Genomic DNA, 26,384 nt, shown 5'->3' with positions numbered 1-26,384 from the left:
ATCTCCCCATTCCTTGGTAAAAGTGCTCTAAATCGTAAGGCCACAGTGTGCCCGTTGGCTTTAGTTTTGCACCCAGTTTCCCTAGAAAAATTGAGAATATCATCTTCTAAGTAGACTTAGTGGTCAGAACCTTCTCCTGGAGATGAGAGTCTCAGAGACATCTCAGACTGCTGTCTCCTTTAGTGTGGACAGTATTTTTCTTGTCTGGGCTAGGCAAGCTTCAAAAAAACCAAAGAGGAAACCTCCTCCAAGAGTCAACCTCTGTCCCTTCAGTCTTCCAAGAATAAAGTTAGTTATCGATTTGTAGAAGATTTTGGGGTTAGGATAGGCATTGCCCATCCTTACAGACCTCACGAGGGAATATAGATTCCCGAAGAAAGAAAGGTTTAAAATTTGTTGGCTAACAGAGGCCAGTTCCCTGCGGAGCGTGAGGTGTTGGAATTGCTGTAAAAGGGAGGCAGGACCCCAGTGCACAGCGTGTGGCAGCTGCTAAAGAGAGAGTTCCCGTCTTTGCGTGAGCTGCTGGAAAGTATAAGTCCTAAAAGATGCAGCCCTGTATTGAAAACCAAGGGGATACAAGGAAATAAAAAAATCAGACCAGGTTTTGTTACCCTTTTTAGCAGAAGTCCTAAATCTACCAATAGGAGGGTTTCAGCAAGCTACAGGCTGCAGATTTTGCCACTGCGCAGCCGTGTGGGCCGCACGTTAACTCAGTGGCTGTTCTACAGTTGAAGGCCAACGCCAACGAAAAAAAGACCACCAACTTTAGTACCGCTAAGTAAACTGGGCAAAAGCAGCATGAACGTCGTAGTGACAGTCGTTGTTTGTCTTCACGTGGGTTCCACTGTTTGATTCCTAACTACAGATGTTTTCTCCTTTTTCTTCTCCTTCTGCCACCTAAAGAGTCTTTTGCTGTTCCTGACCTCAGCAATCCAAGAGGTGACTTCTGCATGTAGTTCATTGATGTTCACCAAAATATTTCTGTTAATATTTGGTTTTAACACGGACTGACCGTCAGTTGCTTGCTGTGCATTTGTCTGCAGTGATTACTCTTTACTAGATTTGCACCTTATTACAACTCTGTATTATTTTCCTTTTTGGTGTTCAGATGTGAAAAACAATTACTGTTTAATCAGATTAGGCTTACATCTAGTTTCCAGCAGGCGAATACAAACTTATTCAAGGGGTGTTTGCAACAGAGGATGAAATTGGGTCATTTATGCATGATTAAGCTTGGTTTTCCTGTTTTGTTCTTGTATTTGAATGTGGAATGTCTTTTACTAATCGTCGAAGATTTTTATCAGAGGTGTGGCAGTTACTGTAGAGCTAACAGCATTTTGAAAGGTGCCAGTGAGTCTATACAAAATATGCTAATTATTGTTTTAATTGACTTAAAAATCCTTAAAGTTCCAGTAATGCAAGTAATTCACGCCCTGACCATCAGTCTGCAGAAGTTACTTGTGAAATAGCATCCACAGTGTGTTTCCTATGTCTTAATACAGACTAGGAAACCCTACTTTTTTATGAAGTCCTACTTAAAATCAAGCCATTTTAAGAACATAAAATTAATTATAGCAGCTAAAGAGTCTCTGTGGTTTATTATTTGAAGTGCATCCTGTCTAATGCATGCAGACACACAAAAAAGTAGGCAAATGCAAAGACTTGTAATTACACGAGAGTATTTCATTAACGTGTACCTATAGACCATTGTCCTCACTGCTCAATATTGTAATGTGCAGTACTTGTGAAAGGAGAATTATAAGACCAGAACAGGAAGAATCTGTCAGGGGAAATATTAAATAACTTATTCAGATTTTCTATGAGATTTGAATTGGTAGAAGCTAAAAATGATGGATGTAGTTCTCAAGTCAAAGTTAGAAGCATTGCTCGGTGGTTTAATATCACTGGAAGATAAATAAAAATATTTTATGCATTGCAGAATATTCACAGAGAGATTAAAGATGTTCTGCTCAGCTACTTCTTAACGCTTGTAACTTTCTACTCTTAATAAGCATTCCTTCTTTCAAAGCATCTTAGGTAAAGAGTTCTGCTTTTGAGCGCCCTCAGGAGGGTGCCAGTTTGAGCAGCAGAGATCCTTGCTCAAGCCTTCAAGTTCTGGGAGAGACGGTCCTTCCCTTTAGTCTCCCCAAGGGGTTCTGTCCCAGGGCTATCCCGGCAGCACGAGCTGTAGCTGCTCTCCTGCTGGGACAGTTGCAGGCCTGCGATCCCTGCGCTGACCCTCACTCAGCCAAGGTTGTAGCTCTGTGCAAACCAACAGTTCTGAGGGGAAGAGGAGACAGAGCTCCAGCCTAGCAGATTGTCACCTAGAAAGACGGGCACGTCAGGTTCTAGTTTGTATTTCTGTATTTTTATCTTAAAGACCCTTTGCCTCAGAAGAAGAGGACAGGACCAAGATCTCCCCATTCCTTGGTAAAAGTGCTCTAAATCGTAAGGCCACAGTGTGCCCGTTGGCTTTAGTTTTGCACCCAGTTTCCCTAGAAAAATTGAGAATATCATCTTCTAAGTAGACTTAGTGGTCAGAACCTTCTCCTGGAGATGAGAGTCTCAGAGAGATCTCAGACTGCTGTCTCCTTTAGTGTGGACAGTATTTTTCTTGTCTGGGCTAGGCAAGCTTCAAAAAAACCAAAGAGGAAACCTCCTCCAAGAGTCAACCTCTGTCCCTTCAGTCTTCCAAGAATAAAGTTAGTTATCGATTTGTAGAAGATTTTGGGGTTAGGATAGGCATTGCCCATCCTTACAGACCTCACGAGGGAATATAGATTCCCGAAGAAAGAAAGGTTTAAAATTTGTTGGCTAACAGAGGCCAGTTCCCTGCGGAGCGTGAGGTGTTGGAATTGCTGTAAAAGGGAGGCAGGACCCCAGTGCACAGCGTGTGGCAGCTGCTAAAGAGAGAGTTCCCGTCTTTGCGTGAGCTGCTGGAAAGTATAAGTCCTAAAAGATGCAGCCCTGTATTGAAAACCAAGGGGATACAAGGAAATAAAAAAATCAGATCAGGTTTTGTTACCCTTTTTAGCAGAAGTCCTAAATCTACCAATAGGAGGGTTTCAGCAAGCTACAGGCTGCAGATTTTGCCACTGCGCAGCCGTGTGGGCCGCACGTTAACTCAGTGGCTGTTCTACAGTTGAAGGCCAACGCCAACGAAAAAAAGACCACCAACTTTAGTACCGCTAAGTAAACTGGGCAAAAGCAGCATGAACGTCGTAGTGACAGTCGTTGTTTGTCTTCACGTGGGTTCCACTGTTTGATTCCTAACTACAGATGTTTTCTCCTTTTTCTTCTCCTTCTGCCACCTAAAGAGTCTTTTGCTGTTCCTGACCTCAGCAATCCAAGAGGTGACTTCTGCATGTAGTTCATTGATGTTCACCAAAATATTTCTGTTAATATTTGGTTTTAACACGGACTGACCGTCAGTTGCTTGCTGTGCATTTGTCTGCAGTGATTACTCTTTACTAGATTTGCACCTTATTACAACTCTGTATTATTTTCCTTTTTGGTGTTCAGATGTGAAAAACAATTACTGTTTAATCAGATTAGGCTTACATCTAGTTTCCAGCAGGCGAATACAAACTTATTCAAGGGGTGTTTGCAACAGAGGATGAAATTGGGTCATTTATGCATGATTAAGCTTGGTTTTCCTGTTTTGTTCTTGTATTTGAATGTGGAATGTCTTTTACTAATCGTCGAAGATTTTTATCAGAGGTGTGGCAGTTACTGTAGAGCTAACAGCATTTTGTGAAATTAACTTTACAATTCAGTTAAGGGGTAAAGTCTGTAGGTGGTCTGGATACTTTACCAGGTAGACATTACTTCTTTTCTGTAAGAAAAGCATGGTTTAGATATGCTTAATAAATATATTCTTAAGAAAACCAGGCGGCTGTTATCAGCCTAACTGTAATTACTCGACAACAATTGATTAAAAATTGAGCTGCACCAGGGAGGCTGTTGGTTCTTTCCTGTCTATGCAGTGAACAATTCTATACCATTAGGTATTGTGACAGCACATTCCGTAGGTGACCTACAGCACTTCCCACGTTAGGTGAGATGTCTGAGAAAATCTAAGAGTTCAAGTGTGAATGAGGCAATATCTAATGCATGGCATAATGTGAAGTCGTTTTGTGTTGAATGTCTTTCGTGGAACTGGGGCAAACTGCTCTCTAATTAACAAGTAGTGTCCTAATCACAGTGATTGCGTTGTCTTAAAACACGTGTTGACTTCTCAATTCAGACTGACTTGAAGACAAGATACTAATACTACTTTTTGTTTTTTGAAAAAAAATTAACTTTTCAGGTTATCACTGGGATACATCAGACTGGATGCCAAGCGTTCAGTTGCCGGGTATCCAAGAGTATCCAAATTACGAAGTGGTTGAGGAGTCAGCTCCCCTTTACACGGATCCAAACGCCATCGATACAGACTATTACCCTGGCGGTTATGACATAGAAAGTGATTTTCCACCTCCACCTGATGACTTCCCTGCACCTGATGAGCTTCCACCGCTACCACCCGAATACAGCGACCAGTTTGAGTCAATACAGCCACCCAGAGACATGCCAGCCGTAGGTAGCTTGGGTTCTTCTACAAGAAGCAGGCAGAGGTTTAACCTTAACCAGTACCTTCCCCATCACTACCCTGCAGACATGTCAGAACCTCAGACCACAACCAGTGGTGTCAACGGCAGTTACAGAGAACCTTACGCTCCTTACACGTTAGGGTACAGCAGAGACTTCGAAGCACCCCCTGTAGACAACATGTCCATGTCTGTGTATGCTTCCACGGCTTCGTGCTCTGACGTGTCAGCATGCTGCGAGATGGAGTCCGAAGTCATGATGAGTGACTACGAGAGTGGAGACGATGGGCATTTTGAAGATGTGAAAATTCCTCCACTTGATTCGCAGCAACATACAGAAGTCTGACACGCTCGACAAAAGTGCCTGGACTCTAACAAACTTTTATCAATTCTAGAACAACTTTCAAAAGTTGCGTGGCTTTTTGTTTTTTGGGTTTTTTTTTTTTTTAATTTTCTTTCTTTTTCCCAGCCACAGTGAATGCTTTTGTTTCAGTGAGCTAAACTGGCATGGCAGCATCGGATCATGCAGTTCATTTCACTAAATCAGCTGATTTCCATTTCCTGACCTACTGTAATTGGACAGTTGCAAGATTTCCATTGGCTGTGCCATTTCTGAACATCCTTTTTTGTACTTACATTGTCTATGTTTAAAATAAATAAATAAATAAATCACATACCACTTCTCCATGTTAGCATGATGCATATATTTATATAGTTCTAATGCAATTAATTTTCTCCTACTTTTTTGTAAATTTTATGTACAGTTTTGATTTTAATAGTTTTAACTAGATTTTGTAGATATTTTGTGAATTTGTTTTCCACTGAAACTAGTGGTGTTAGTGTGCCATTAAGAACTAGCACCCCGACTCGCTATAGTCAGGGCGTCACTGTGTGTATTCCCCCAAAAAACTTAAGGTTTGACATTTCATTATGAAAAATTCAACATCTTCACCCGATTCCAATTGTACATAGGTTAGGCCTGAGATTTTTCCGGGTCAGCTCCATGGAAATGTCTTAAATGGGTTGCTGTATTTTAGAACTGTAAACACTTTTTTCCCTTCTCGGAAAGTGTGTCGGGGACCCTCTACATACCAGTTTAGAACCAAAACCACCATGACACAGTTTTTATAGTGTCTGTATATTTGTGATCCAACGGTCTTGTAAAGGTTTTTACTGAAAATTACCATTAGCCCGTCTTTCTTACTGACAATAAATTATTAATAAAATACTTTAGCTTTGCTCTGTGTATCTCTATTATACAATTGACAAAGCATTCAGTGCAGCATTTTTAAGTCTGTATATGTTTTGTACTGTATTGAGTTACGTGCTCGGAGCAACACCTTTTCCTCTCCTCCCGCAGTGGAGCGGCAGCTCTGTTAGAGATGCTCACTAGATGGCAGTGTGTGTCCGCTTAATGGTGTTTTAAAAAGTAATCGGCCCAGTATGAATAAAGATTGATGGGTATCAAACTTCAGTAGCCTTCTCGCTAGTTTGCATTTTTCTTTAAACATATAATATCAGCTATGTAAATTATGGAGTATTTTTTCTGAAGTCCCAAAAATACATACAGAAAAAAAAAAAACCAAACCCAAGCTCTTTAAAGCAGTTTCTTTGTTTCTTAAGCACCCGAATAGTTATTTTCACAAATAGTGGTCCCTGGATTGCACACCTGTGCCAGTTTCTGAGTTTGTGATAAACACACGGGGCTTTTTCTGCAGTTGTTTGTCAGCGGCAGCTTCTTGCTTTAAGTTCACAGTAGAAGTTTACCTGCAAGGAGTCCCGACAGGAGAGTTTGCCTGTGTATCATCCAGCTGCTTTCCTCGCTAGAAAAGAACAAAGCCCTCTCACAAAGTTCTCCAGCATAAATTTGCCCTGATGGTAAGCTGAAGGAATAAGACAACTGTCTTCTGCCCCCTGCAGGAGGGATACTTTTTAAGTTCAGAAAACATTTCCTAGCACATTAGTGAATTTTTAATAGAGCCTGAAATCCTTTCAGGTCCACCTCCATCTTTTTCCCTACTGTCTCATAAAGTTCTGTAGTCTGGAAGGGTACAGCAGTAGATTCTCAGGCCCGAGAGCTACGCCGAAGCCTCCCGCAGGGTACTGGATTTGCGTTTGGAGTGCTATTTGAACAGAACAACTCCCAGCTCGGCACTGTGTGACTGAAACGGAGGGATTACAGGACAGAGCCAAAAGCCAGGCACAGACACTCCTCTGTGTTATCTTGCCTGTCTGCAGGTAAGAATCTCATGATGTACAGAAAAAGGCTAAAGGTGATGAGTTTAAAACCATGTTCTGGCTGTAAGCGGCAATATTCACCCTGATCATGCGCCTTTTGTACATTGGGCGCAGCGTTAGCATTTTCTTACTTAATAGCGTTAAAGGAATTCAGCAGCGTGAGTAAAAGGTACCACACACTCCGTAGCAGTTTGGATCCCAGGCTAAGGTCCATCTTGAACAAAGAAGGTTAAGCTTAGTCACAGTTCTGCTCACGATTTCTTAATATCTGCTTCTTGATCGGAACAAACCTGAGAAGGCAGCAAGAGGTAGACACTGCACAGACTCACATCATTCCCCAGTTGCTAAGAGCTCCCAGTAAAGACAAAAGCCTGCCCTACAAATACACTTTCTTGGTACTTATGTACAGCAGAAAGGTCTGAAAACAGATTTTTCAAAGCAAGAAGTGTGAAGGACAGGAATATCACCACTTTAGTATACTTTTATTCATAGTGCTGTGACCTGAGGGCTAATGTAGACCATCCTGTTGAAAAGGAGCAATGTCACATTCGTTACTTTGCAAAGACGCTCCAACTCAGCTTAAGCAAACTTGCTGGTGGAAGTATGAGAATGTCTGTCTGCTGCTTTCCCTTCAGAAGAAGGGTGCTGGTGGGCAACATGCAACACCAGGTTATTCTTCACGGCAGGAGACAAGAGGGCAGCGCAGCAGAGGAAGCAGAGGCAGTTTCAGCAGCACTGCAGCTTTTCCGTTGGCGAGGAAAGCAGACCACGTTAAACCATGTTAAACAGCGGGACCACGTTAAACAAATGCGGCCTTTTGGGAGCTGTTACCATCTCATTCAAGTCCAGTGAGCACAATTAAAGCCGCTTTCCCACACAGAGCTACAGCAGTACACAAGACCAAGCCGGTGACATTTTTAACCCCGTTAACACACCGACACAGCAGAGCGTTGCCATTTGACTCAGTAGTAGTCCAAGATATTCAAAAACATTGGCCACAGGATTTATCTAATGAGCCAAATGTTTTAAAATAGGGAATTTCAGTGAAGTCGTACATTCAAGTCCTCATACTTACTATGTTTTACCTAACTCCTTAATACAGATTTTTAAGTGGCTAAAGACAAGTACAAACCATCTCTGAGCACATCCATAATGTAAGGTCTCAAAGCAATACCTTAAGGCACAGAACAGTTGAGGGTGGAAGGCAGCTCTTGGCTGTGTCCAAGGATGGAGACTAAAACCTCACTGGGCAACCCATTCCAGCGTTCAAACGTCTTCAGGGTAAGAATTTTGTGTTCACACGTAGCTTCATGTGTTTCAATTTGTGCCAAGTGCTGCTTGTCCTGCCACAGGACACCACTGAGAAAAGCCTGTCTCTGTCTTCTTCCCATCTCCATGTCAGGTATTTGTGAATATTAAGAAGTTCCCCACTGAGCCTTCTCTTTTCCAGACAGAACAGTCTCAGTTCTCTCAGTCATATGAAAGATGCTCCAGTCCTTAATCATCCTCCCAGCCCTTCGCTGGACTCTGGTTAAGTCCCTGTCTGTCTTGTACAGAAGAATGTGGAAGTCTTTTTTTCTATTTTAAAATGCTTCTGAGCTAGTAGAATTAAATATTTTATTGAGCAGATTTGAGTCAAATGTGTTGCTGTTCTGTCCAATCTACATTTTGTTTGGAGTGTATGAAGTGTCATTTTGCCTTGGAGCAGAGTACAAACTGCATTTCTACCTAATTACTAGTATTTGAGGTAGAAACACCAACAGACAATCCTCTAAAACCTCTTTCACCCAATATTTAACACTCATGCCTGGTCCGAGGACTCCAGGACAGAGGCAGAACCAAGTCCCCGGGGTGACTCCCGACATCACAATCACAGCTCTGCACACTGAACAGTAGCTGCCAACTGCCACGCCACAGTACCCGAAGCTTCCACGCAAGGAGCCTACACACAGCAAAACTCTGCGCACACACCACACAGAGTCATAAAATCACAGAACAGTTTGGGTTGGAAAGGACCTTAAAGATCACCTAGTTCCACCCCACCTCCCACTAGACCAGGTTTCTCAAAGCCCCATCCAGCCTGGCCTTCAACATCGGGCAATTTGTTCCAGTGTCTCACCACCCTCACAGTCAAGAATTTCTTCCTAATATCTGAAAGATGGGAGATCGAGATTAGTTTAAATGTTACCCCTCATCCTATCACTACACCACCTGATAAACAGTCCCTCTCCAGCTCTCCTGTAGCCCCTTTAGGTACTGGAAGGGTCCATAAGGTCTTCCTGGAGCCTTCTCTTCTCCAGGCTGAACCACCCCAACTCTCTCAGCCTGTCCTCGCAGCAGAGGTGCTCCAGCCCTCAGAGCGTCTTCATGGGCCTCCTCTGGACCTGCTCCATGTCTTTCCTGTGCTGAGTGCCCCAAAGCTGGAGGCAGCACTCCAGGTGGGGTCTCCCCAGAGCGGAGCAGAGGGGCAGAATCCCCTCCCTCGCCCTGCTGGCCACGCTGCTGTTGATGCAGGCAGCAAGAGGTGGGTGCCTCAGTTTCTTTTCAGAGCTCTTGCCAATTTTTAGCATTAAATGGCTTTCAAGCCCACACAAGCCTTTGTAAAAATATCAAAAAGATGAAGTGGCCATTAAACCAAGCATGCTGAAGCAGGGGTAAATTTTGGCAGCATTACTCATTCTTCCACAGCTGGAGTGGGGGAGAAAAATCAGAGATGCACAATATTCAGTACAGCTGCAAAGCAGGAAAATGAACTCTTTCTTTTGATTTTAGAGACAAAAGTTTAAGACAAAGCTTACTAGAATTATTTTCCCCTCAAGTAATTTTGGAACTTGCTGATAATCAAAAGCTTATTGATTGCCAATGCCCAACATCCATTGCCAAATCTGATCCACGGAAGCATTCCAATCATAATGCAAATTTAAGCCTTCACACCCCCACAAGTTGGGTATTTGCAGCAGTCATGATACAAAATTGGGTATTCAGGCAGATTCTGAAATGGTTAAATTGCAGACAGAATGGAAAGAAGAGTGTAAAAAGAGATAACTGCAAAGAACTCGGACAGCATGGACTGTAACCCAAGGCCGGAGCGGGATGTTAGTACAAGTCGGTCTAGAAGGTTAAGCTCACAATTACGAGACTGATATGAGAGGAATCTGCAGGACAGAGCACAAAGCTCGCCCAAAGAATAACAAGGCGGCCCCTTCAGGAAAAGAAAAGAAACCACCAAGGACTCTCAGGGCCACCACTAAGGAAGAAAATGCGCACACAGCTAGGAAGGGTTAATGAAATAATTTTAATATGTATAAATCACATGAATATATAAAGCCTACAACATAATAAATAGGGTCTGGCTATGGTATGCATGCTGGGCAGAGCGAGCCCCCGTGCATCCAGCACTGCAATAAAGAGAGCGCCTGCTTCTTAACACTTCGGTGGTGTTCAGGAGTTTATTCCCGATTTTGGTGACCGTCACACAGCAGTCAAAGCTACCAGCAAGAACACGGCATTGTGATCACTGTAACAAGAGCAAACAGTTTCATTTAATTTTCAAAGCTGAGCCTTTCTAAACTTCTTGCTGCAGATGGTAATTTCTTACTTTCTTATATGTTCAGAGTAGAAACCTTCAGCGTGAGGAAAGGCACCGAGAAGCCCAATTAATGACAGTGTGACTCATTCACAGAATCCCCAGGGTACCAACTGGAAAAACGTGTGAAGCAGGAGGAATTGCTTTCAGAGCTCGTGCTTAACTTTGGAGAAATACATGGGGAAAGATTGTGCTGCTGCATCAAGTTTCTGTTTTCTAATTTCATGTATTTTTCTAGAACTTGAAGCACTGGCTGTAATTTATAGCATAAGAGTCCAAATGCCTCCTTATTTAAACAGTTAAGACTTTATGATGGCCATATAGATAATAGGAACTTCTGCTTTGAGTTTCATTGGGGGGAAAGACGACCCCAACTCACAGAGAAAAAAGCTAAAAATATAATTAGTGTGATAATTGGAGCTTGATTGTACACACTGAGCTTTTTTGTTTTAAAGTGAAACACTGTTCTGTCCCACTGAAATTTCACAGACCTCACCTCCAAAGAACACAGTGCAGCTGTTTAGAAACACCTGGAAAGCAGGAGATCAAAGCTCACTTTGCCTGAGTTAGATTAGGCACTTCAAGTGTTTAAAGCCACATCTCTGACTGATTACCCACCGAGCTCCTGCTGAGGAAGCCACAAAGCCATCGAACCTGGGCGAGGGGAAAAGATAAAGACAAAGGACGCACCTTGTGTCCCAAGAACACACAAAACCAACTCACACACACACACAAACAGACAACCCACAACAACAACAAAAAACCTTATCAGCTCAGAGCCAGGCAGGCACAGAAGCAAAACGTGAGGAATTTGGAAAAATCAGAGGAAGACTGCTACTAAAAGCAGAGAGAAGCTGAGGCAGAGAGAGGTTCTGCTTTAAGTCCAAGAAAGTATATCCTAATAACAGTTTCAGAGTCTTTCAGTAGGCCACGTCTCAGGTGTGTTAGACACTGAAGTGTGTAGGCTAGAGGCTTGATTTAGCGTGGGCTCATTCTTGCTGAGCGTGCAAGCTTTTCCAAGAGCTGGATGCAGAGCCACGCTCCTCAAGTTAAAGCCCCATCTTGTTTTGGAGATGGCAAACCTTTCTGGGCTGCCCTTGATAGGGTTCCTACGAGGAAAAGAATTTCCTCGTAACTGGGCTATCAGAATCCATAAGTATCACTATATTACTGCCATGACTTTCCTCTTGGCCACCCTAAAAATCCCACAATCGATATTTTAACGTAACGAGGAGTTGAGGCAGGCTCAAGACTAAGCCTCCCCAGACTCGTGGAGACAGCGCTTCGTTTCGCCTCCACTTCTTCAGGCCTCGTTGAGGTGCATAAATCCTGTTGCCAAACCCCTGGCAAACAGTCTACAGCCATTTTGCAGATTGAAGTCCGTCCCCTCCGAGCCCCGCAGCACAAGCCACAGGAGGCAGGGAGAGGGGGGCTGGATTTATCTTGTCGGAAGGCAACAGCATTCGCACTTACTGCTAAAACAAGTGGAGGAAAGGTCTCACGTTAAGGGGCTGACATTCAGCTCAGACTGTACCTGGATTCAGCCATTACCAAGTCACCCCTCAAACAAGAAGAACGTGCAGTTATGCGGTACTTTAAATGCCAGAGATGATTTCCCTATAGCTGGAGTGAAGCATGTTATTTTAAACACTTCTGATCTTCAGGGTTTTGTTTGGGTTTTTTTTCTTTTGGCTATTACTAGCCAATCTCCTTGGGAAAAGGCAGAAGTATCTTCCGTCATACCCATATTGATCTCCGCCAGAAACTTGTTTAAATCAATCCATTTTAGGACCCCATACAGAAAAGAACGGTCTTCAGTTAAACTCACAAGTGTCCAACTTGGCTGATCTCTCACAACAGGCTGAGAGTCTTAAGGAAAGCTTGGAACAAATGAGTTTTGCAAACTCTGTAGAGAAATAGACTAAAAAAATGGATGCTTTAAGTACGGAGGGTATATTGAACTGTTCAGTCCATGTCTGGGGACTGGTGTACAAAGCTGAAAATATCTCATTTCTATACTGTGTTTCAATAGGTTTTGCCGTGAAGAATAGCTTGACACATCAACATCCATGAATAGCCAAACACCTACAGGTTCTCAAAGAAAATGAGCAAATTTAAGAAGGAATGCTCTTGAGAACAGAGCCTTTCAGAGTAATTCACAATTAATATCTCAACTGCTCCCTGTTTCCAATACATCGTTCATTTACCACAATATTAACTCTATAGTACCTTGCCTCAAGATAGGTAGGGCACCTGTCACAGAATCACAAAGTCACAGAATGGTCAGGGTTGGAAGGGACCTCTGGAGATCATCCAGTCCAACCCCCCCGCCAGAGCAGGGTCACCTACAGCAGTTGCACAGGACGGCGTCCAGGCGGGTTTGGAATGGCTCCAGAGTGGGAGACTCCCCCCCCTCTCTGGGCAGCCTCTGCCAGTGCTCTGCCGCCCTCACAGCAAAGAAGTCCCTCCTCACGTTTAGATGGAACTTCCTATGTTCAAGTTTGTGCCCGTTACCTCTTGTCCTATCACTGGGCACCACTGAAGAAAGACTGTTCCCATCCCCCTGGCACCCTCCCTTTAAGTATTTATGTCCTCTCCACAATTCCCATTTCTGTTGGCATTTCATGCATACCCACATGATGTACATCATTTTTCAGCCTCAGCCCTGTCAGCGACTCCTTCACTGCGTAAAACACAGCAGGAGTCTCCAAGAGCAAAAGCAGCTCTTGAACTTGTCCTTTGTGGTACACGGTACCCAATGAGCGACAATACTGTTGAAGACATAGTACTTAACAAAAAAGTTTAATTTTAAAAGTTTTGGCTTGTGATGCTCCTGCAAAGTTTTTACTGCCACGATCAAAACCCATCCAAACACCACAAAAGTGAGCAAGCTTTTTAAAGAGAGCTAAGGGAGGCAGCTAAAAGGCAATTCTTAGCACGGAGCACAGATTGTACAAAGATGTCGTATTGGCAAGCTTGTACCATTTACCCCAACAAGAGCCGAAAAAGGAGCCTGGCGTGGTACAACAGTAGAGCAGGGAAGGCTCTGAACTCCAGGAAGCTGAAGTTGTACAAAAGTGAGGAAAATAAGCAGGAACAAATTCTGGCAAGTACAGCGCAGAGTAAGATTATCCAGTAATGTCTGAGGAACAATTTGCAGACATCAAAAATTAAAGTTCATTTTAAAACACATTAAAGCAGAAAGTTTTGCTGGAGCATCTATAAATATAAAACTACCGGAAGATCAAGGTGTAATGGGAACCTTGGAGAATTGGAGACTAGCAGATGTTTTCCCCTCTTGCATCTACATCCACTGTGGGAAAAGCTGAGATGTTTCCCTGCTTTCCAAGTCTTAATGTGGGGAAAAAAAAAAAAAATAATCACACAATAAAAGGATATTAGTGAATGAGAATAAATGGTGTTGGAGACAACAGGGCACCGACTCAACGCTTCTAAAGCACTTAAGGACCACAGGCCCATGTTATCTGGGGCACAGCCAACTCAAACTGCCTCAGGACCACGAGAATGGCCACTGACAATGGATACAGGGCAAGATGAACCAAGGACCAGCTTCCCATGGATGCAGCATTTATGAAAGAATGCAGACAGTACTAGCAGAAGCAGCAGCAAACAGGTAAATTGAGATTGTCAAACCAGACAACCTGGTCCGCTGCTTGTAAAGCGAGAACTGAATCAAATCACACAGCGCCAGTCCGGGCGTTTGAGGATTCTCGCTCTCCAATCCTTTCATGTTTTCTTTGTTTCTAAACATAAGAGACAAAAGAGCACCTGCCAACATTACCGTTATCAAAAATGTTCATCCAAACAGCTCAGTCTTATCAAATGGAAAAGCAGATCTCGCACGGGCACTGTGACGTTAGGAGTGTGGTCAGCACCAGGGGACAAAAGCTGCATGTTTCTGCTTTCGTTCAGATAGTTATGGAACAGAGACAGAAATTCAGGTTCAGGTTAAAAATATTAGGTTAGAACCCCTACCCAAAGATAAGCAGATGAGTATGTCCTGAAAGACAGATTTACACAGCAGCCAGCTCTGGCTTTGAAAGTGAAAAATGGAAAAAAAAAACCAACCAACCACCAAACCCAGAGTCCTTTATGGAAAGCAGAGTTTTAACCAAGGGTTTCCCACAGAAAGGACAACGGTTTTAACAGTTTGGAGCACTGAATAAAGGTGTAGAGGAGTTGTGAATTATCATAAATTATTTCAGTGTTCTGTTCCTCCACTTTTTTTTTTTTTAAATAAAAACAAACCAAGATGTTTTTCCTTTCAAGATGAACTAAAGGTTCACTCGACCCAAGGGCGTTTCGGGGTTGCTTTTCTGGGTGTTTAGTTCAGGAAGAGCCAGGAGCTTTCACGCAGCTGTATGAATAAAGTTTCCAGTTTGGCGTCTGAACCAGGGGCAAATTATTTTTACCACCCTGTTTCTGAAATTGCTTTACATCTCTGTTACTATACAGCAATACTGGCAGCTATGTCCTACAATGAAGTTCCTTCCACACTTTTCTAAAGCAACATAACACTGAAGAAATATTTGCTCCGCTAGAAACAAAGTTTCACAGAGATCACTCCTACAAGAACACTCTTGCACAGTTTTCTCAATATGTTAATTTACAGTTTCAAATCTTAAAAGCTAAAGTCACGGGAAGCAAAGCATTAGTTGTAATTTAAAACCTCTGTTACTACTTCAGGTATTATTAGCTCTAATCATCCCTTCTTCTACCCCTCTTTCAACTAACTTTAAATACAAATCATTACAAAGACCAATGAAACAGGTGAAGATGATATCAAACTCTACAGCCTGAAGTTAGTAATGCAGCAACTTAAAGCTTACAGACTATAAGAACACATAAAATAAAACTGAATTATGGTTGCTTTCCCTTTCAGGGAACATCAGAGGTTAAAGGAACAGTTTTCTTCCTCCCAGTGTTCCTTCTAAGCATTTTGACTACTACACAGTAGAAACAAATCCAAACTCAGTGAAGTGTCTGCTCATTAGGTTTTAAACAGCCAAGCATACGTTCTATTCAACTAATAATAAATAGCTATTATGTTAGATACACTTATGACTTGACAAGATTTTATCCATCAATATTTTTATATTTCAGCTCCACATTCAAAGGAAAGACGCGACAAATCCAGAGGAGCACACAACAGCAACACAGGGCAACGCAACACCACTGGTTTGGAAAATACTGGCAACCATAACACGGGGACTCAAGCCCAGAGACCTTCCTGCCTTTTCAAATTCCAGTTCTTTCGTGATCTATTGCTGGTGCTCCCTCCTGAGGATTTCAGAAGCACCTCATACAGCTCAAAACGTGTAGGTACATTCATGATGTGTGGAGAAGTATTAATTACACTTGGCGAGATGGAACATTTCTCCAACATCATCTTCCTTTGACCTCACCAGTACAAAGTGCCCCTCCTTCAAAGTACACTACCGGACCAGTAAAACCAAAAAACAACAAACCTGGCAGGAATCTTGGAGATTTTTCACAGGTTCAACTCTAGTTGTGACAGCTACTGTGCACAGTCCCAGAGGGGGCAGTGCCCCAAAGCAGCCACTCACTGCTGGCCAGTCACTTCCTTCCCCACCATTTCTCTTTGACACTGGATAATACTTTTGCACACATTTCTCCTCTCTAAAAGTCCTGTTCTGTCCCTCATTTAGGTGCTTCACTTCCCTAACTCTCCCTGCAGGCTCTTTTCCGGAGCACATCCCAGCAGGAGCTCAGCATGCGGGGGAGAAGCCGGTGGTGTGGCATCACAGCCGGACAGATGTCTGAGATTTCCTCTATCATTATTTCTTTCTTTCTTTCCTTCTGCTGCCCCTAAGGCTGCTGCAGACCTTGCAGGTAGCAAACAGAGCCATCTCTAGAGCTTATACCTCCTGCCATTCAGCAGCAGCTCAGAAGCTTAATTAACCCGAGCTGCTTGTATGGAAACCCTGAACGCCAAAAGCTCTTCTTGCCATCACAAGGGGCCGCTGTTAACTGTCCTAAGCGAGACAAGAGGGTTCGAAAAGCACCGCATGCATCAACATCAAGCAAAATTCATGACATCAGAGCAACGAAGCCGAGTGTTTAGAAATGCAGTAGCGGCTCCTGAGCTATCAGACACACAGGTTTCATCCAGGCGAGAGATATTTTTTATTTTTGGTACAGGACTTGGATCACTGCTACTGTTATCAGGGAACAAGAATCAGCGTACCACTAAAGCGCTTCTTATTAAGAAGCCACAGAATTACAAGTAACACTTGAACTGACCTTTAGATAGTGCAGATGGCATGCCAGCCTGAATTAGTGACACTGGGTATTATACTGCAAGATTGTCACGGTTGCCTGGTATACAAATCAGCAAGGAAAACTCTTCCCTGGGGAAGACAAACACATAAAGACTTAAACCAAAAGTCATGTGCGTGGGAGCTGCAGCCATAGCCAAAACGCAGGGTCTGACACGGAATGACAGCAGGCAGATGAAAGACACCCAAGGGACACTGTGTTGCAGATCTTGGGATGACATCAGACTGCACAGCTGAGAGTCATCACCCGGCACTGCATATATCTGGTCTGACACACCTGGAGCAATACTACCTTTACAACTATTTATATTACCAAAGCAGCAGGTCAGCGAGGGAACTGCAGTCTGAAGCCGATTCGTAAATATGCTCTGAAGCATCTAAAAAGTATTTATTCCTACCTAGAATTAAAATAGGGGTTTCAGAATGACTGCAATTCCCTCCTTCAACTTGTGATCACACCACCAGATTGGTTCCTTGTGCTTAAAGTATCAGTTCCAAGATGTCTCTACTATTCTGTTTTTACTATTGACTTCAGAACTGGCCCAGCCGAGTTGTCAGCCTCTCAGGCTGAGGGAGCTGCACACAGCCTTTTGGTCTACGTGTCCACTTGCGCCCAGCGTTGCTTGGGTAGGAGAAATACCCAACACGCTACTTGCGAGAGACAGAATTACAGAACATTGCTCTGTTTGAACTTCCCTGCACATTGCTGTTCACCTACCGATGAAACGCTGGTGCAGCTGCGGAGAGGGGACCTCCTCCTGATCAAACACCAGTAAGGATGAAACAGTGACCACCCTATTCCTCTCTGCATACCGTCCTTGGCATCAACTGGAAACACAGGGCTTATCACTCTGAGAGCAAACAGTTTCTGTTTGTTTTAGTAGTCAGAATAGGATTAGCTGCAAAGTAAAATTACTGAATGGAAAATGGGCTCTGTTTTACCTCACACCAGGACATTCGGTAACAAGGATTTAAACAGCAAAGCAAATGAATAAAAGCTTGTCATAAAATTGCCACACACAGTCCTGACTGTTGCACAGACCGATTGGAGGTGGGCATTAGAAGGAACAGCCACCAGTCCCGATTCTGCTTCATTAAACAATATCAAAAACCATTATGACGTATCTAATAGGACCGACAGAAGCAATCACAGTGAAACCTGGACTCATATCTATTCCTTCATCCTGCTTACACACATCTCCTTCTCCACCTCCTTTTCGGGAAAATTAATTAGAAAATACAGAGATTTTTACCCCTTGGTCAGCCCGGCCTCTCCTGCTGCCACGCAGCTGCTGGCTCACCTCCCATCTTCAAGCCAGCGCCCAGAGCAGCTCAGCTCCTTCAGCGAGACAAGTGAACCTTTTGCAGCTCGCCTCTGCTGGAGGAGTTACACCCAGCAAGGCTTCTCCCCTCTCCCTGTTTCCAAAGGAAGGCTCCAGCCTTCCCCACAGCTGCATCTGATGCCTTTAACCCTATCCAATCCTCAGGTGCAGCCCAGGGCACCGAGGACATCCCCTCCCCCCCCATTAACCCCTTTATACCAATGTGCAGTGTTTAATGCAAAGCTTCATAGAAGTTTTCAGGAAGGATCTGAACAAAAGTCCAGATGATAATGTGGATAGGGGGTGGCAGGGAGAAGGCAAACGGGATTTCAGGGTTTCATCACTTCAATTACAAAGGTTTAAAGGGGAAGAAGTAACAGGTCTTTTACCATTAGGACTGTGCACAAGCAGCTCAGAAGCAACTGCAAGCTGAAAGCGTAGTCCTCTGTTTTATTAGTCATTTAAACAGATAGAAGTTGATGTCAGAATGGAACAGATTAATTCCCTTCCAAACATACATGCTGCAGTTTACCTAAAGCCTCTCTGTGTTTCCTTCAGCCACGATCCCACTCTTTGAATTCCCACCCTGGCTAATCTCCAGGTCAAGCACATCCTCCTTGCCACTGTGCATTTGCAGTCTTCACAGAGCAACAAGCAGCACCACATTATCCTTGAAGATTCATCCTCTTCCCCCTGGTAAATCCCCTTGTCAGGCTCAGCTAGCTTGTTAAAGAAATCCTCTTCCTATATTTACTGCATATGAATTTAGGTCAACAATAACAACGTTTTTCAATATACACATTTGTTTGTTTGTTCCCTTTCTTAAGTTGTTCACCTTTGTCCTTGTTACTCATCACCATATATACCGACTTTTAGAATCAGGTTGAAAGTTCACCGTTTTCTAGTTCTGTCAGCCAGCAAATAAACCTTGGAAATCTTAACATCAACTCTCTTGTGACCGATTCAGCTTCTAAAACATACAGTTCATTGGTTTTAACACCACATTTTCTTTCACATCAGATATGTTGTACAGTTCCACATGACACCAAATGCAGAACAGTTTTACCAAAATATCATTCTAGCAGTTGTAAACAACGTGGTATTTGTATAACATGTGCTATGCACCCACTTCCGAAGTGGCTGCTTCATTTAGAAGACATAAAATATTACATTAAATATTTCTGGGTTGTTTTTTTTTTCCCCTGCCTGCAAGTATGTAATTTTGGGGGGTATGATGCCATTTCTTTGCTCTGCAATAGCTTCTTTGTCCATTTTGGTTTTGAAACATGCTGCATTGCTCAGTGAGAGGTGAAAGGCACGTAAAGGTTTCACTGGCTCTTTGCTGTAACTGCTGATAGTCTGTACTATCATGAAGTGTATCTGCTTACCGTATTGCAATAGCACCCTTAAGGGTGCACAGATAATACATGTTGAGAGAGAGAGAGAGAGAAAGTTACCTTGAAAAGCAAATACAAAGATGGAGGTGGAGGAAAGGCTGCAGTTATAAGAAGCAGTTCACCAAGAAAAAACTTAAATCAATAGAGAAAGACAAAAAAAATGGGGCAACAGTTCCAGAAGGACAGCTCTTGATAACACGTAGCTGCAAGGGACAACTACATCAGGTAGAGAAAAACATCCTTTTCTTAAACTTTTGGCTATTATGTAACTTCTTCACAGTTAAATTGTGCCCAGCAGACTTTGTCTATTAGAAAGGACACAGAGCAATGCTAGGAGAGCATCTTGAGACAGTCTTCCAAGATACGTGGATGCTACATTTTTGGGGACACCTCAAAGCCATTAAGAAAATCCCATAACTGATTAAAAAACAAAAGGCAAATACAGCTCTGGATGTGGCCAGAAGGTGCAATCAACAACACGTGGGGACCTCCTGCCACCGAACACACTCGGTGCACTATGCTAGAGTACCACAGTCGGGCCTGGCCAGCACAAACTGGCTCTGCTGCCCTTCCCCTTGCCTCCCACCGCTAAATCCAGCTCCCCACCTCTTCGCTACCTTGTGCTCGTACAGCCTGCAGCATTGCAACAAACTAAACCAAGGAGGTCCCGCGAGACAGCAGTTGAAATTACCAACAAAAAGCTGCACTCTGTTTCCCCAAGCCAGTTGGGTACTTACCTGCAGAGGGATAGAAAGGGCTTGAAGAACGAGGGTGTTTAGACAGCAAAAAGTGAATTCTCATTTTTCCTTATGAAGAACATGATTGTCTTTGTGGCACTCTCTAAACCAGTGAGGCATTGCTACCGTCCTGTAACCCACAAAGATTTTGGAAGTGTTTTCCTACATGTCATAGGTATCTGATCAAAAGAGATGTATTGTCTTCCCCACCCTACATCTACTTTATTTCAAGCACTCCTTCCTCCGTCTAACTTGTACCTAATGAGAGATCTTCATCACATCGTTCTACCGCAGAAGAAGATAGCCTCTCACTCCTCGAACATAACACCTGCATAACATCAGTTGCTTTACCATAATCAGGTCTGACCTTACCTGCACTCTCTTTGCAAGCTAGCAGATGCCTGTCCTGTGACGAGAGGCTCCATTAATGCAGAAACTTCACTACAGTAGGACATTAGGACACTCTAGATAAATAGCTCGGATACCTTCCATAGGCTTCATTCCCTCCAGCATACAGGCATGCCCACCCACACCTTTGCCTTACTCCCCAGGCTCCTTCCACTACTACTACTGCTGCCTGCTTAGCCCATCTTTTTAGACATGCAGATCCTCCACCTGGGCAGCAGTTACAATAACGACATCAACCCCACAGGATTCAGGTGTGTATTTGCTGCATTTGACACTTCTCACAGAGGAGCACCTGACCTGGATACCCTTCCCTCCCTAGTCTCACTACCACTCGGCTACTTGGACATTAACACCTCTTATTGCAAATTCACATTGCAGAAAGCTACAAATTCTGGAAACTATCAGAAGGAACTTGGTGTTTTACAAGAAAAATTAAATGGTACAATGTTTTATAAATATTTATGATGATTTTTTTTTTTTCTGAGAGCTAATTATTATGTGGCAAGTGTATTCACCAGAGGATAAAAGCTTATTTCCTTGATAACAGGTTTGAAAAAATAAGGTGATACAAGTTATTTGTCTTTATGGACTCTTACAATTACAAGCTGCCATTCATAAATGTTAAGAGCGTGTTTGTTTTGCAAGCAGACTGAAAATGGAAGTGTACTGGTCTAGTCCACTTAATAACATACCTATGACCTCAAAGTACTCATGTTAACAGGTAGCCTATAACAGTGTACACCATATTACACAGAAAGCAATTTAAAGAAGCATACAAACAACCTTTCCAATAAAAATAGTGTTTCCTCTAGTAACGTCACAATAAGGTTAAGGCTTAGTTTAAAGATTTTTCTTAAGCATTCTGTTGTGCATATCGATCTAAGCTTTAAGGTTCATCTGGTGTACTTTAAAATTTCATCCAGAGCCCTGGAGGAAAATACAAGGCTAATAACATACAGGGCAATAAAAGATGGAAAATGCCTGTCTTGTCGATTACATATATATTTATACTAGGTTCATCTCTCTGATTTTGCTGTTTACTTGAGTTCAAGCAACTAAGTCTTTTTCCTTGATTCATCCACTTGTTTTTTTTTGGGGTTTTTTGTTTGTTTGGTTTGGGTTTTGTTGTTGTTGTTGTTTGTTTTGTTTTGTTTTTTTTTTACCCAGGACTTCAGAAATGTCTAAAACAAATAGTTGTTCAGAGTCAGATGCATAAATGCCTCTGGTACTTAAAGTGTCTCTCACACAGCATAGGATTTTCTTTTCCAACTCAGCTATCTACCTCTTTGTTTTTCAGTTCCCATGGTGCAAGAGGGACTTTAGAGGAGCGGATTGCAAGATGCATGTTCCCAGTGTGTCCATATGCCATACGTTTAAATTCCATTTGAAAAATCCTTCATTTTAGTCAAACCTAGGACATAACTAGCCTACTGAGGAAAAGCCATAACAAGGCTTTCACACCAGTAACAAGAACACTTTATTGCTATTAAAGCCGTGAACCTCCACATAGAAGATTAGCTATTAACTGTATTACTTCATTTGCTATTAGCAGAAACAACAGGATAGGCGTTAGGAATAATAGGACAGAAAAGGCAGAAAGATCAAGGAAGGACATGGCACCTATCCAGGGTTCATACCTCCTCTTCTACCTCACTGCACTACTTCCATTGCAATATTGACGTCAGCACAAACGACCTCCTGATGGAGCTGTGCCAGGGTCTCCGAGACCTCTTCTGCCCAAGCAGATCCTACCCCTTGCAGCATGACAGGAATTGTACATTTCTGAGAGCCTCCTTTCCCTCTAGAGTAGGTCCTCCCAAGCAGTAGTGTCCCCAGAAAAGTCATCTTAAAGTCCAGTCACCTAAATCACCTTAGTTTTGTGGGAGTTTGTACCTTGCTTTTATTGAGCATAGCTTCGTGCAGGTATGTAGAGCTTATTCAAACACAGCGGGAACATACATGGCAGTTGGCAAGTCTGAATAAGCGGCAGTAATCAGAAATAGGTAAAAGAGAAAAAGAATAAAGAGCTGGGTCTTGTCCGTCCAGTGACAAAGAAGTTTTCGTTAAGTTATTGAGCACTGTCTTTTCCATACTCATTTGAAAAGAGTATTTGTCTCTCAAAAGAAAATTACTATGTGTCAAAGTGATTTCAAATGGAAACAGAAGACACATGATAAAGAGACAGGGCACATGTGAGAAGAAAGCTTTTCCAGGTTTTTCAACCTGCCACTCCAGACAAGCAGAAAAGATCTTAAAAAGAGAACTCACCTCGCTTGGGCTACTTCTCCTGTCCGTCAACTCCATACAGCGAAACGAGAAGACTCAAGCAAAGCTGCCCTGGCAGCTAGGTTTTCCAGAGGAACAAACCTTCCCCAGAAACACAGCAAGCAAAGCATCTGGAAATAAAGGCTTTCTCCTTTCACCCAAGATTTCACTTGTCTCTCTTAAGAGCAAAACATGCACTGCTAACGGAATCATGACACTGAACTCAGATGTCCTTACCTAGAATGGGGACACCACATTTGGCTTCAGTGTGAGCTCTGAGCCACCTGTCATAGCGAGGATATGGTTGTGGAGTTCAGGGTCTCGCCGAGCCCCCACGCAATCGCACAGCTCCCCTGTGCAGCCCCATGAACACGATTCTCCCTATTACCTGGGGAAGGCGCCAGGCTTTACACTGGCCTGGCAGTGCAGGGTCTCAGGATTGTCTGTGCCTTAGTTTAACAGTTGTGCAGTGGTCGGTGGCTGTTGCCTGACCCATTTTGGCTTCAGAACCAGGAATACCCTGTGTGGCAAAGGTCTGATAGCCCCAGCAGACTCCAAGACCCAGAAGAAAGTAATTCCCCGCACCCCGTGTCAAATTTTTCCTCGAGACAATTAACTTGAGACAAAGATGGTTTGCTTTGACACCCCCAACCTCTCTGCTTCAGAGTTACTGGTGCCGTCAACTGTAGGACACAGAGGATCATCGAAAGGATGAACACACCACCAGAGAAAAGGGGCTGATATTAGTAAGTTTTCTAGTTATTATTAATGGGGCTTCTCTGACTTCGAGTAGTCTCTGTTCACCATTATTCTGGTAACACTATTATTACTGGATTAATAATATGCTTGTTGTATTTTGACTAGACTGTCCAGATTCTGGTCAGGAGAGCAATAAACTCTTGGCTCCATGCATATGCGATGTTCCCTTTTTCCCCATAAGATTTAGAGTCTAATATCCAAAATGTGTTTTCAAATCTCATTTACTATTCTCTATATACTATATTACACTCAGCATACTGTACTGACTTCTCACCTCCAATGTCACACTTGAAGATACTGTGCATTCGTGTTGCTGGATCTCCAAGAAGACAGTTCTGAAGTCATGGCTGCCCTTTGAGGATTACACGGAAAAAAAAAATGAGTCATACTTGAAAAGTGTCTCTATAACAGTATTTTCAAGAAGCTGGGAAGGGAGGAAGATGAAGGGTGAACAGTTTCCAGTTTTGGAAGTAAACAGCAATATAGCAGTAAATAAAAGAGTGGGCAAATTCACCTGTTGGAGAGGAGAAATGGGTAAATCCTGAAATAGGGAGATATACTTAAGAAAAAAGGAAAAGAAAATATACCAGTCTTTTCAAACCAAATTAAATCACAGAATCACAGAATAGTAGGGGTTGGAAGGCACCTTTGGAGATCATCTAGTCCAACCCCCCTGCCAAAGCAGGTTCACCTAGAGCAGGTTGCACAGGAACGCATCCAGGTGGGTTTTTAATATCTCCAGAGAATTACCATGGAAACATCAATGACAAGAAGCAGATGAGGACAGGAGAAAGAAAAAAAAAAGTAGGAAACCCCCCAGAAATCAGAGTACATATAGCAGGAAGAAGACCAGAAGAATACCTTCAAGAAGTCAGTGGCAGAAAACAAGATAGCATATGCACTGAGGGATGAAATGTACTCTAAGCAAAATAGCACAAAAAAAAAAAATAGCAGTAGGTGCCACCCTTTGCTTTGAAAAACTAGTCCCCACATTGTTTACTCCATTTCCAGTGCATGGAGTAAGCAGCTCAGCCTGCGTGATCTCGCCTCTTCTCATCTCCTTTCCCACAACAACTCCTCTTACCCAGGTCTCCAACACACGCCGGGCTCCACACCCTGCTCTGCATAACCCCGAGGTTCCTTTCTGCTTGCTAGTCTACACACACAGCCAAAACTCAGTTGCACGCTGTATTCTTTTTACTTAAATTCAGAGTGGAATTTGGAGAAAACCAACATACACAAAACAATAAAAATCCCTTCCTCCCCCTGGCCTTCTGTATTACCCACTGCAGACAGTATGTTATGTATTCCTTTTTTTTCCCCCCCAACAGACTGGAAATACGTATTATCATCTTCATTATAAGTTTTGATTCCGCTACACTGAAGTTCACCTTGCGCTTCAGTGACAGCATATTTTCTGGGCTGCTTCCTCCAACTTGTCTCTGAAATAAGCCAATTGTGCAACTAAAGCACACAAATGCATGCTCATTAAAGGCAATGACACATATACACCCGACATGGTCATGCAAATACAGGTTAATCTGAATAAAGTCACACGGAGTAAAGACACTAAACAGCTGGTGACTCAGTGAGAAAAACTGACCCTTTTTTTTGTGTGGAATTTCATCAACAAGTATTAGAACATGCCTGACAATACTGGAAAAATATGCTCCTGACATCCCTAGGTGGTCCTCTAAATCTAGGTTGTCCCTGCTACGCACAAAGAAAAATAAGGCACAGATACTCTGTGGACTCATCAGTAATGGGTATGTCTATGAGGAAGATACAGCAATTTTGCCCTGACTGTTCTTCCAGCAGTTTTCCATTTGCTCTTTCTGCTCTGCAGAGTAGGAGTGCACCTTACATTTAGTGATTGCCACTGCTGCAAAAACCATACGGAGAAGAAGGTGGTGGAGGAAAAAGTTTCTGCTCTCTCCCTTAAGAGCCACTCATGTTTTAACCCCAGTTCTGTAACGCAGTGATCAACTCCATCTGATTTATTGGTATTTTGTGTGCAGACTTCACTAGATTGAAGAAGAGATTATACCTACCCCAGGCTTCCAGATTCAAGAATATTTAAATACGAAAAATGTTCTCCTTTCTTCCGCTACTTCCCACAGTTTTACCTGTCTGTTAGTAAAAGCATGACAATGGGAGAGACACATCTGAAAATGATTCTAGTAACCACTGAAAAGGTGACAGGAAAATTTGGAAAGGAAATTTCATTTGAACAAATCATGTTATAGATGACGAAAGCCACTGAAAGAAGAATAAACACTGCAACATCAACTGCACTTAATTTTCTGCTGCTCTCAATATACCTGTAATCACGCAAAAGGCACGCATGAACTAAATAAGGGTATCCATAACTGTGCCAAGGATTTTATGAGTCACTCATTCAAATTACAACTCTATTTCCACTGTCTCTCTCTTTTCCTCCTTAAAAAATTTTTAAATATCACAAGATCTGGCAGTCCCCACACTAAGGTACCTCAGTGCTACATAGTGAACTTTCTTAGTGATTCCCGAGGCATTAGTAGCACTGACAAAAAGATTACTAACAGCGCATAAGACAAATGCACAGTGAACTAAGCCTGACACTTGTTCTATTTAGATGCCACAGAGCCATACCAAATTAAGGTATGTTAATAAATAATCAAAAAATCTCAGCCCCTAACTTAGTGAATGTTATTTTATCTCAGCAACAATATACATGGAAAAAATTAGTACCCTCAACTGGTAATAACTTATTTGAGCAGGTCA

At 42.8% G+C, this 26,384-nt stretch overlaps 2 protein-coding genes across 4 annotated transcripts in view; both read left to right on the top strand.

The window, feature by feature from the left end:
* The window catches only part of FAT1 (FAT atypical cadherin 1), a 105,163-nt gene extending 100,012 nt beyond the window's left edge, over positions 1-5,151 (top strand). For 2 of the 3 annotated variants that reach the window (XM_009883906.1, XM_009883905.1), the window contains exon 26: positions 4,310-5,151. In XM_009883906.1, coding sequence (XP_009882208.1) covers positions 4,310-4,935 — 626 coding nt within the window. In that variant the 3' untranslated portion in view covers positions 4,936-5,151. Of the gene's footprint in view, positions 1-903; positions 940-4,309 lie in introns of all 3 variants that reach the window. The other variant, XM_009883904.1, reaches the window with a different exon arrangement.
* An 8,221-nt stretch (positions 5,152-13,372) lies between these two features.
* The window catches only part of MTNR1A (melatonin receptor 1A), an 88,698-nt gene continuing 75,686 nt past the window's right edge, over positions 13,373-26,384 (top strand). Inside the window, exon 1 of the mRNA XM_009883918.1 lies at positions 13,373-13,535. Within this exon, the coding sequence (XP_009882220.1) occupies positions 13,373-13,535 (163 nt within the window). The remainder of the gene's footprint in view (positions 13,536-26,384) is intronic.

Source organism: Charadrius vociferus, unplaced genomic scaffold (genome assembly GCF_000708025.1).
Source record: "Charadrius vociferus isolate BGI_N301 unplaced genomic scaffold, ASM70802v2 scaffold514, whole genome shotgun sequence".
Classification (NCBI taxonomy): Eukaryota; Metazoa; Chordata; class Aves; order Charadriiformes; family Charadriidae; genus Charadrius; species Charadrius vociferus.
The sequence above is the reverse complement of the archived record's forward strand: the minus strand, read 5'-3'. Positions and strand labels throughout refer to the sequence as shown.